The sequence below is a fragment of the Vombatus ursinus genome, unplaced genomic scaffold (assembly GCF_900497805.2).
Source record: "Vombatus ursinus unplaced genomic scaffold, bare-nosed wombat genome assembly UNPS02014839.1, whole genome shotgun sequence".
NCBI classification, from domain to species: Eukaryota; Metazoa; Chordata; class Mammalia; order Diprotodontia; family Vombatidae; genus Vombatus; species Vombatus ursinus.
Window position 1 is genome coordinate 4,258,495 of NW_020954617.1, and position 12,924 is coordinate 4,271,418.

Sequence of the window (12,924 nt, forward strand, 5' to 3'; positions counted from 1 at the left end):
TTTCCTCAAAAGGAAACTGAACCAGCCTACAGAGTATACTTGGACTCTTGCTTAAGGAATTTCAATAAATAGTTGATAATGATGAGGTAATAGCATACAAAGATATGACTACTGCCCTAGAAAAGCTAATATGAAAATGTGTTTTTATGTTCTCCTTGAGAAAAATATCTAACACTTTCTTGTCAAAAATAAAAGTTAACAGTAACATTAAAAATCTAATGTAATATTGAATAAATGCCTGCTAAGGTATAATTCAGTTCTCTTCCAGAAATGATTTCTGAGGAAAAAATCTTTTTATTTCAGTGTAATTCAACCTCCCCCACTTTCAACCTATGTAGTTTTTCTGCCTACTGATTCATTATGGTTTTCTTAGTAGGAAAAAAAAAAAGGCTTCTGGTTCATTATCTCCAACTCCCCACCTAACACAAAAACCACCAGACAAAAGTATATAGTAGGAATCTTTCAGCAAATCATCTATTCCACTCCAAATGGAATAGTCAGATTTTTTTTTCACCTATAATACAAAAGTTTCCTGGCTGAATTTTCTATTTCCTATAGCTAAAGAGAAATAAAATACTTACTAAAATACAACTATAATAAAGTCAAAGAAACAATCCATCCATCCTTCTGAAAGGCAGTTTGATTTCAGGAAAATCCCAGAGGTAGAGTGACTTTTCATTTCATTACAATTTTGGGCTTGAATATTACAACATAGGGTTTAAATACTAAGAATGTACCTTATATCTTTGATGCGAGTATCTAAGTGATAGCATTTATTAGAAGCCAATTTGTCCCTGTGCTGGTGAACAGACCACCAGCTTCAAACCTTATCAGGAAACTAGTCCACTCAAACCTGAGACAAGTGGTTTATGACATAATACCAGAAAACTGTGGTAAGCCCCCAAAACCAAAATTTCAAAATATCTGGCATCAGTATGGTACCAGGGTACTGGCCCAGGACTAAGATAAATTTTAGAAGTGCTCCATGAATTTGCCTAAGATCTCTCAGTGAATCTTAGGCCATAATTGAGTATGGTTAGCAAGATATTCCTGATGAGTATTATTTCTTTGGATTTATTTATGGTACATTCACCAATGAAAGGCCTAATTCAATTAGAAACTGCATTCAAAAAAAAAAAAATCCAGGCATTCCACAATCTAGCAATTTCAACAAGTACTGCACTGCAGTAAGCCCTTTACTCTTAAGAACTGTTTATTAAATAGCCCAGTAACCCAGTTATCATTTGTCCCATGTCATCATTTTGCATGTGACTCAAAATAGCAAAAGAGTTATACCACTCTTAAAGGCAGACACTGAAATGACTGTGCTTGAAGTGGCCTTTTAAGAATAAACTTTCCAAAACAAAGAATTAACTTTCTAATGCTTTTCACAAGATGAAGGAACACAGTACTCATGAGTGACAATTAAGTGAGTTAACATTGTACTATATTGTGAAGTGGTCCCAAAATGAAATCTATCCAGTTGCCTTCGTGCCACAATGAAATGCAGAGGTAACCATTAAAACACAAAATGACAGATTTTTTTTCCAAATTCACAAATTTCCATATATACTAACATATTCTAGGTGATATTTACAAAAGAACTTCACATTTAGATATGATATATATTATCTCCACAAGACAGAATGCAAAATGAGATACCTACCACAAAATCCCTATTAGCATTTTTTAAATTATAAATCACTGCATAAATGTACTATGTTATTTTGAACTCAGAATTCTCCTTTTCATAATCTTTCACCTCCCTTAGTTGCTGTGGTACTTTTCACAATAAATGTAAGCTATCAATATTTTCCACTTAAAAATTAATGAAATAAAACCTCAAAATCACAAAAGCATATAACCAACTATTTTTGAGATGAAAAAGGCTACTCCCTGCTCTTCATTATCAAATATTTATTCAAGTGCCTGGACATACATGACAATGTGCTAGGCACTGTACAAAATTAATCTGCAGTCCCTAACCCTCAAAATTACATATAAAAACAAGGCAATCCTCCTACTCTATGAGCACAAATAATATCATCCACTCCATTTTGGCATTTTTGTTCAGATATGCCTGTCTTCAGTTAGCTCCATAAATTACACACATGCATAGCAATAGCAAATATGTGTGAGTCAGGTCATTAAGATGCTCAAAACTGCTACCCTCCCAACAGAATGAGCTGAAGGACTGGCGCACAAAAATGATGACAATGCTTTCTTGGGTATCTTTTACTCCTTTTCCATTCCCTCCATCCTGTTTTTATGTAAATTAGTTAAGATGTTGGAGGAAATAAAAAAGCTGGAAGGAAAAATAAGGGAGAAGTTACAGACAGGTGTTATGGGAAGGAAACGAAGGAAAGCATTTTGAGGTCCAGACAGACATAGGCAATGTTTGGATGAGGAAATGGACAAGTATTTTATGCAACATCTTAATACAAACCTTATACACAATGAATGCGCTTAGATCACAGCCTTCATTACACAGCTCTTCCTGACTCTGTATTTTTTTTTCCATCCTAGAGGTTTTTTCATTTTTAAAGATTTGAAGGAAAATAAAGAGACTAGGAAAGTTCCCAGAAGAAGCTGACCCCTCTCATTCTATGTGTATGTTAGTTGCCATCATCTGATTCACACTTTACAATCTTTACAGCTAATGCCAAAGTTTTAATGACTTAGAATTAAGGGTCTTGAATATATTAGGTAACACTTACTGTCATGTCCAGATACTGCCATAGTCTCTGAATTTTCAGGGAGCAAAGTCTATTCAGTATATTTAATGGACTTACTGCCATCAAATCTGATAGTAGAAGACATCATCCACCATGGTCAAGCTTCCTAAAAAGACATTCTCTACATCTTGATACATGGTCAGGAAGCCACAAGGCCTACATCCAATGGCTATAACAGCTGCAAGGAAATTTCTTCTCCCATATCCACGATCTTAAATTATGGTGAAGCTACAGGATTCTTCACTTAATATATAACTAAACTGTGTAAAGCTCAGAAGTCTGAGGAAAACACATACTCATTTTAGGATTAATATAAACAGTAATATAATTCTAAAGAATCCGAATTTACTTAACAACAAAATCAAATTAGTTCAACCAAAAAGCATCTCCCTATGAAGAGGTAAGCTAAAAATTAAATGTTAGTAATCTGTTTTTTCCTCAAAGATTTTGTTCTTTATATAAAAGATAAATCAACAAGTCAATAAAAACTGCTTGCCGTGTATTAACAGAGTATGTAAAAGACCCTATAACAAGTATTCTTCCATAAGGTAATATTAGCAATGCTTTCCCAGGTTTCTCTTCATGTTACTTTTCCAACTTCCCCTCTTTCATCTTACTTGGAGTAGAAGATACATCAGATAACTGGAATCTTTAAGCGAAACCTTTATACTTCTAAAGTAACCAAGGAGCTGGGCATACATGACAGTACCAAGTCTAAATTCGGGAAAAAAAGTTTTTAGTAACTTCCTATTTGTAGTAACTTTTTTCCCCTACAGTTAAAAGGCACATAAAATGTTACATTTCATATATAAATGCTTCTGGCACAAATCTGTAGGTCTCTCCTCAGACATCTGAAACCTTATCTGAAGCCCCTGGGTTCAAAAACAGAGTTAAAGAGAATCTTAAACTCCAAGAAGCAGTGGCATAAGCCAGAAAGAAATGGGAAGAACTAATCTCTAATTATTTTTCTTGAGTTTCTTCACCTTTCTTAAGGTTATTGCTGCTGTTTTCCTACAACATATCTCTGTTATGATTCATTATGCTAGACCTTGTAAAAAATATATTTTGCCTTTTCTGGTCCTAAAGGCAAATTCTGTTCCAGTATTATTTGCTTATTTTCTACATGACTCACCTAATAAAGTTTTGCACCTCTTTCCTGTCCCCCTTCTGCCTGTTCTGCATCTTTAGAATAACACTGCAGCAGATCAGCTGAGCGAAGCCTATAGGAAAAGATTATTAGAGAAAGGAAATTCTAAAAATAAAGCTATCCTTGAAGACTAGGCTCTTTCCCAAAGAATGTATAGCAAGTAGTAAAAGAATAAAGGTAAAGGCAGATTACAGCTGAGGGAAGAGTAGTATCATGGAAGTTCCTCAAAGTTTCAGTGAATCCTTATATATTACTGCAACTGTTTCACTGACTAAAAATAAGGAACTTGGAAAGTGTTTTGGAATACATTTAGTGAGTAGGAATACAGGAGGTACCTTCAAAAACTAAACATACATCAATAATATTCAACCAGCTAAATTAACTTAGAAATGTAATACTACCTTTAAATTTGAGTCCCTAAAAAGATGTGCATTTGTTAATCATACCTACAAGGAGATGTTTTCCACATGTGGATGTGCTTTTAAATTAAAGAAAAAAAATATTACTTCAAGAGTTGAAAAACAAAGCTAACAGAAGGATACAGTTTAAGTACAGCTGCCCACAGTAACTGAATAAAGTAGATAATAAGCATTTATGGTTCAACCAATGCACCTTTGTTGAAGCACATTTAGCTGAAGTGACTTCGAGTCTGGTTTATTTCCATCACATACAGTACATTTGTCCAAACAAAGAATGTACATTCAATATAGAACATTTCCAGCAACAGTTACAGTCTTTCTAGTTTCCTTTCACAGTATATTTTAGTGCAAAGCACTAGGAAGGCTAAAGGTTTTTCTATCTATAGAAGCATTTTATTCTTATGACCTGGTGATCGTCAACATTTTTAGATTTTATACAAAAAGTAAATGGAAACAGGGTCCCTCCTAATTACAGGTATGAACCTATTATAAAAACATGGTATATTTTCTCTTGAACCTTTTGAAATTAGGATAATTTGACACAAATTTCTAAAAAAAAAAAATGTTTTTTCCTAAAAAGTACAAAATGTTGGTACACAAAAACCTACCAAGAAATTTGTAATGATAGGTTTGCCTTTTTTTCCCTAAAATTTTGATTTATTATAAATTGGAAAAGAATTCATTGGAAAAGAATTCATTATTTTGCAAATCCTACAGCAAAAATCAAATGATAACTAAAGTGGTCGCTTGAAATATTTTTGAGAGAAAAAGGTTTTCTTGGTTTCTCTTTTCTTCCTCCCTACTGTAGCAATATTTAAAGAAATAAAACTAATATCATAAGAAGTGGTTGTGCATGGATTGTCTGTAAATATAAAATATCAGTAGGATATTTACTACCTTCATATTAACATTAGTAAATGTGTTGCCCATTTAAAAAAATAGAAACTGAAAAATTAAGTTGCATCTATCATTAAAGTGCTTGTGTATAAAATTTAAAGAAAAAATAGGGGAATGTTTGATTTTCATAAAAACCTCAGATGTTTAGAAATTAAAGGTGTTATTATGAACCATGAATGAAAATGAACTGGAACTTTCTCTACACTATTTTTAGTACAATGAAACTTTCATTACACTAGAAAATCAGTTGGAGATGAACTGATGTGAGGACAAGTACTAATATTCAGCAGACTTAAGTTCCTCTGTTTTAATAGACTGTTCTTAGCATACATTCACTGCAGAAAATTTTGAAATCATGTACACAACCTGGATGAAAATCTTGCCACATAAAATGAAACTATGACAGAACTTCTTTGACAAATAACACCACCAGCAGAGATATCCCTCAGGTTGTTGACTGCCTAAAGCTTCTGGTCTTTAAGGGAAAACAAATTTTGCATTTTTTGTTTTTAAATACAGTAGGATGAGCCTGTAGACCAAATGCACAAGGTAAGACAAGTTATGACGTAGGTAGAATAAGGTTAACTTCATATCTACTTGAAAGTGTTGGAAGAGGCAAGAGCCTTAGAAACATGTATTCAGATGGTTATTAATTTAGTTAGAAAACAGCAGTAACAGTTGAATATGTATGAAAATATTTTTCTTTTTTTCTTTATAGTACCATTTGAAGACGTTAGTGGTTCTAACACCAATTTAAAGTCTTTCCACACAAATGAACTCCAAACCTTTCCGTACATCACTTGAAGTTATCTGAGGAGAAATGGGAATAAATTAACACCATTGAGTTTGCCAATAAAACTTTAAAGTTATACAATAGTTAAAATGCGTAATAAATGATAATTTCATTTAAAGTTTTCCACATAAACAGAAGGAAAGGTTTGTGACTTTAAGCTTGTACATACAGTTTAAACTACTCAATAATCAAACCAATAAGTTGTCTGTTTTAGAAGCTAAATCCAAAAATTAACTTAATATTCATCAGAGGCCTCAACTCAGGGGGTACTCGAGAATTAATGATAAATTCTTAAAAATTCATGTACTTGCAAAAACAAGTAGAGGATAGATAACTTCTTTTGTATTTTATATTGCATTTTAAAATGTGTTTATTCCAAAACTTTCTTAAAATGTAATATTTAAAACTTCTCTTTTCTTCCCTGTTAGGGATGTTAACCTATTTCCTACTATACATATAAAAACAAAGTAAAACAAAACCAAAAAAAACCCTTGAGGTAAAATTATTAATTAGGTTGAAATAATCATCAAAAAGTTTATTTGAACAAAAGGGGAAAAACTAAAACATTTTGGGACTAACTAAATTATCATTTTTTCCACAGAACAAAACTAAAAAACAGTAACCAAAAAAACCTTACAAAAAACAAAATTCAAATTTTTGTTTACTAAGTTTTCCCCTTGTCTTGAAACTCTATGTTAAAAGTAATTAATGTTTTATTACTGCTAGTTATTCTAAATTAATTTAGAGATTTTTCTGTGTAGCACTTTATTTAGCCATCACAAATCAATTTTACAATAATTACAGTGCCTTAAAAGATTTTTCCTACAATTATAGCCTTCACAAATCTTCATTCTATTATCTCTGTAACTTTCCTGCATAAAGTTCATTAGTAGACTAAGTTGCTGAATCAAATCTGTGCAAAGTTAGTAAAACAGAGGTCTTCTACTATAAACATAAGCCAATATAAATGCACATATTTTACAATATTAAAAGAATAGCATTGGCTCCATGCTACCTATAGCTATGTTGCATTGTCCTATAGAAGATAAGCTCTGAAGTTAATTTTTGTTCCCAAGTCAGTGGAATAAAGGTCACTGAAGTAAATGCAATATGTACATTTCTCCTCAGTTCCCACTGCCATCAGATACGTGGCATGTTAGCTGTTAAAATGGAACCTGCTATAAATTATGGCCAAATGATATTTTTTTAGTTTGAAAGGGGGGTACAGGGGAAGCAAAACTCTGTAACTGTTCCTCACCAGACAAGAGCCTTAGATCTTGTACTTCGGCCTTTGGTTTTATTTCCTTCAGGTGAATTAGAAGCATTTGCCTTATGAGTTTTCTTATGATGTTCAAGGTAAGTCTTTTTTGCAAATGCCTTTCCACACTTATTGCATCTGTGAAGAGAAAAGTTTTTTGTGACTTTTACTTCAATGCCAACATCAGCAACTTCATACTTTTTGTTGGGAGAATTGGAGGTTCCATCATGTTTTGAATCGTTTTGCTTCGCTTCATCCCTTGGAGGGCCTCTTTTTGCCACTTTATTTAGAACAAAATCAATGGGCTTTTTTATAGCTCTGATCTCTAAACTGGCTGTGATTTTCCCAAGATAACGTGATGACTTTTTGTGAACCACAGTTATGTGCCTTATCACATCACGTTTCCGACGCGTTTCATAAGTGCAAAGTGGACACTTATAAAATTTAACATAAATGTTATTTCCATCTGTGTGCAACTCAATGTGTTTAGTCAAGTTCTGTTTGGAAGTAAATTGGCGTTTACAAAGTTTACAGTAAAGCTGCTTGAAGTCAAAGCCAGCTGAAAGTTTTGGTTTCCTGGTTTTTTGCTGGCCACCTGCAGCAGAAGGACTTGTTGATTTAGGGCTGTCCGAGTCTTGCTTAACTTTATTTTTCTGTGCTGCCGGTGTGTTCTTTTTCTCATTTGAATGATTTGTTCCCTTTAATTCATTCTGTGGAGAATGGGTAATAGAAGGGGGTGAAGATTCTACAGAGTCTGATGGTTCAACTTTTACTTTTATTTCTGTGCTGTTGGCAGTATTATTAGGGCCTTTCTCTCTTTTAGAGTTTGTTCCAGAAAGAGTTATCTTGTGGACAATTTGCATATGTCTTTTAAGCATTATTTGTGAACTATATTTCCTCTTGCAAAGAAGGCATTTGCATGCAGTTAAATTGTATTCAGCCTTTGAAGAAGACTTTTGTTTCCGAGTCTTAAAAGATTTTTTAGGAGAAACAGTATCCAGGAACAAAGGTTGCCCAGGCTTTGTAGCTATATCAGGAGTAATTGAATCCCTCCTCAGTCCTCTATGAACTTCATCAAAATGCCTCCTTACATTCGCTTTTGTAGCAAATGATTTATAACATACTGGACAACTCCTACTCAACGTTACTAGAACATTCTTATTGCGTCCTTTAGTAGAGGACTGGTTCGGATTCTTTCGTGTTTCAATATACTTCTTTAGTTCTTCCATCTTTTTTTTATGTACTTTTCTAATGTGTCGACGAACACCGCGTCTGGAGTTGAATTCTTTTCTACAAAGACAACAAATCAACTGGTGGCCAAAATCAGAATTATCAGAAGTTTCCAAGTCAGTGTGTGATTCCTGAGGCTGTTCATCAGAAGTTGGTGTTGCTTCATTCGCAACTGTTTCTGCAGGAGGGGGCTCTACAATTTCTACTTCTGTATCGGGAACTGGAGTTGTTTTGGATTGTTCAATGTTAGGTTCTTGCATCTGAACTTGAGTTTGATCAGGAGAATTAGTTGTCTCAGTGACCTCAGCTGCATTATTAGTCCTCGAAATATACTGAAACACTGCATTCTGATTAGTTTCTATGGGTTCTAGCCTAATAATATATTCTCGCTTGTCCACGCTTGGATAAATGGCTTCTAGGAGATCATTTATGGCTTGGCTTTGTTTATCATTTACATCAGGAAGGTCTGTTAAAACAAAAATACCATTTTAAGTTTGTTCTAGTTCATATTTTAAAAGACAATATGAACATCTGCAAAAATTTTTATTAAATCACCTGGTCCTTTCCATTTTTTATAAGACTCCCCAGTATTTTACAAAAGTACAACCAGTAAATTTAACTCACTTTTGCTTTAAATTGTGAATTTAACACACACACACAACTTTCTAGTGATAGATGCAGCTTTACATAATACTTGTTTCCACTTCTGAGTGTATAATTATACTACTATAAGCTTATGTTAATCTGTGGAAGGAGAGAAACATGAAGTTAAGTGACTTGGCCAGGAAGACAGAGACGGTATGTGGTAGAGGCAAGATTTGAACACAGGTCTTCCTGGCCCAGCACTATGACATGCTCCTTCCATCAATTTAAATTACATAGGCCAAAAAATCTCTCTGAACAACATAATATAAGTCAAACTTTATGCTTTGTTAACAATCAATCAAGCATTTCAGTACTTACTAAGTGCCAGGCACTATATTAATTTGGAATATTTAAACAGTATTTCTAGAATATTAAAGATAAGTTAACATAACATGACATGGGTGAACTACTATAAAGAATTCAAAAAGAAATGTTTTAAATGTATAAACTGAAATGCAAAGAGCATCCATTAAGCTAATTTAAGATAAAGAAATCCATTTTAATTACGTGAGACCAAACAATTATGCAGCATATTATGTAAAATGAAAGAAATTTTAAAATTGAGAAAAAATGAGTCCATGAACATGTATGTTATGAATCACAGCCATTTATTAGAATCAGTCCTAATCAATCTAGTGAACATAATACATTTCTATTGAACATATAACTAACACATAGCTACTGATGATTATTCCAGAAACATAGCTAGTTTTGTTTACTTGATGCATGAATTCTACCCTAAGCTGTGATAAAATATACTTGTACAAGAAATGTCTGTGGGCCATTAATAATAGGACATTGGCATAGCTTGTTTAGAAACACCAGTCACTCTCAAGCCTAGCTATGTTTATTAAATCAACAATAAAAGCTAATCCATAGCACTTTTATGGACCAGGCACTGTGCTAAATGCTTTACAATCATTTATTTCATTTGATCCCCACAATAATCCTGAGAGGTCGGTACTATTATTATCCCCATGTTACAGATGAGGAAACTAAGGCAAACAGAGTTAAGTGACTTGCCCTAGGTCACACAGCCAGTATGTGTATGAGGCTGGATCTGAATTCAAGTCTTCAGGACTCCAGGCCCAGTGCTCTATCCACTGTGCTACCTAACTGCCCCAAAATAAAGCCTGGAAACAAATTTTTATTCTTGTAGCTATTATTTCCTTCTCTAATATATGCACCTGTATAATGGGTAAGGTGGTTAACTGAAGATACGGCAATATTCCTCTTTTGGAATGAGCACTGCAAAATAAAAGTACACACTTAATTGGGTAGGTTCCTAATTAATATTTACTCTCTAGTCTGGCCTAAGATATATCTCACCATTAACAAAAGTAACAACTGAAAAAAAATCCAAGTACTAACTCAGCGCTGTGCCTTTTACTTTAAAAGGAAATTAATTTACTTTGGTCATATTTAAAACCGTATCTTAGGAATTAAAAAAAAATAAGTAGACACAGCCCAAACAACAGCAAGAGAGGTTTCCAGTCTAAGACATTCCGCTTCACATATTCTGCTCTCCAGCTAACCTAGGCTACTCAATATACCCCTAATTTGTCTAACTCTGTATTGCTTCCTTCCTTTGTTCCCACCATCCCCCTTGTCTGAAAGGATTCCACCCTCCCCAACATTCAACTGTTGAAATCCTGCCCAATCTAAGAAGGTCCAACTTGGCTGCAACTTCTTCCATGACACTTTTCCTAACCTTCCAAGCTAAAAGTAATATTTTCCTCTTCAGTTGTATCATTAAACTTTATATTCTGTTTATTATATTTTAACTTGTATTATCATTACTTGTTTGTCTTATATCCCTAAATGACTGTAAATTCATTGCTATCAAGGATGAAAAGTTGTCTTCATCTTTGTATATATAGCCTTGAACTTAATGGTCATTGAATTTGTTTTTCTCTACGCCCTATAGTATACTTTAAACCAGAGTGAAATGAATCAATCAGCTAACATTTATTAAGCACTTACTACATACAAACCATTATGCTAAGCACTGAGAAAGGCAAAAATGGTCCTTTCCATCAAGTAGTTGACATTCTAATGGAGGAGATAATATGTAAATAATTATGTAAATACATGATATAGTTGTACCCTTGTGACAGTGGAACCAATCTACTGGAGAAGACAAGAGGGGATGGGATCAAGTATGCAAGTAGAAGGATTAGTTTTGGCAAGAAGAATGACCTCTTCATCAGAGGCTAAAGGAGACAGTGGGGAATTATGGTGATGAATGATGAAATGATAAGGGGAAAAGAGAGAGCTCTTGGCAAATTACCTCACTTTTTTCAGTGAAATATGAGGTAAAGTCCTCAGCTAAGACAGTGGAAGGAGGAATACCATGGAATGCTTGAGGACAGACAAGAAGATTGGGAACACCACTATGGTGAGTGGGATAGAGAACCAATTAAATAGGAGTACTGTCTTGTTGCAATGAATGCCTGGTTGAAATTAGATAACATAACTTGCAATTAATATTTCCTCCAGCTCTGTTAAGAAGTACAAGAATAGGAGTGAAGGAGGCAGATGGTGGAAATAATCCAGGGCTGGATTTTGGCAAGGTATGATTAGTGACAGGACAAAGGAACAAGTGATTCAAGAGAAGAAGTTATAATGAGTTGACTTGGTTTATCAAAGGGTCACTACTGGGAAAGGAGGAGGGTATATAGTGAATACAGGAATGATGGACTGAGACACTATTTAGGGCTAAAGGGACTGGAGGTTACAATGAGGATAAAGAAAGATATATGGAAAGAGTAATAAAATATTATGATCATATAAAGTAATTTTGGAGTTCATGACCATGGAAGTGGAATATTTTAAGTGATGGCAAGATCCAGAGTATGACTGAGGTAGAACAGAGTAGTAAGTCATGGAAAATGAATAGAATAAGAAGCAGGGAATTTACAGTATTTGAGGGGACATCAATATGTATGTATTTTTTTATTTGTTTCACTCACAAAATACAAGATTAAAAAAATAATTCAGTAAACTGTTAATGTGGAAACCTTTATATCGAAAAACTTTCTCTAAGTTCAATACACTGAAGATCCACAAAGTACTAAGTTCCAGATTAAATAATCAAAATTATCTTTCAAATTAACTATTACCTAATAAAACATTACAAAGAATTTACATTAATTCTTTAAAGCACAAACTGATACCACTACAGATGTTAACTCAATCCTGAGAAATTCAGACTTAGTCAATTAAAAAGCCAATCACTTAAAAATTGATTGTTCTCTAAATTTCTATACTTGTAAATTAATCCACAGTAATTTGATTTTTGCAATTATATTATCCATCATTTGACAAGTGCAACTACAAGCAAAAATAGTGAATTTTATACACAGACCAAAATCTTTAAACAAAGATTCATAAAAAATTAGTTGCTTTAAAGTCAAGTACATATTTCTTACCACCCCCACTAAGCAAAATAAAAGTAAAACACAAGAAGAAGCAAAATAAAAAAATCTAAGGAAAGAATACATTTTAAGTGGCAAGTTTTCTCCTAGATCCACTAACTCCTTTTTCCTTTCTTTGACTCAATTTCCATTCATTCATCACTTAGCACCTATTATTTTTACCTCCCTCTTCTAAAGGGATTCTAGGTAAATCATCCTATATAGAAGAAAATGAGTGAAAAGAGTAGAGTAATTTTAAAAAAAAAAGTCATCTTTAAAGTAGCATTAGAAAAGAATAACAAATCCTGAAACCAACCTCCAGAGTTCATTTAGGCATCACACACACACACACACACACACACACACACACACACACACACACAC

The 12,924-nt window shown here is 33.6% G+C and overlaps 1 protein-coding gene across 5 annotated transcripts in view; it reads right to left on the reverse strand.

Moving 5' to 3' along the window:
- Positions 1 to 4,509: 4,509 nt before the first annotated feature.
- ZNF800 (zinc finger protein 800) overlaps positions 4,510 to 12,924 on the reverse strand; it is a 30,907-nt gene continuing 22,492 nt past the window's right edge. For 3 of the 5 annotated variants that reach the window (XM_027840160.1, XM_027840159.1, XM_027840161.1), the window contains exon 5: positions 6,576 to 8,945. In XM_027840160.1, coding sequence (XP_027695961.1) covers positions 7,246 to 8,945 — 1,700 coding nt within the window. In that variant the 3' untranslated portion in view covers positions 6,576 to 7,245. Of the gene's footprint in view, positions 6,009 to 6,572; positions 8,946 to 12,924 lie in introns of those variants that run through there. The other 2 variants (XM_027840162.1, XM_027840163.1) reach the window with 2 other exon arrangements.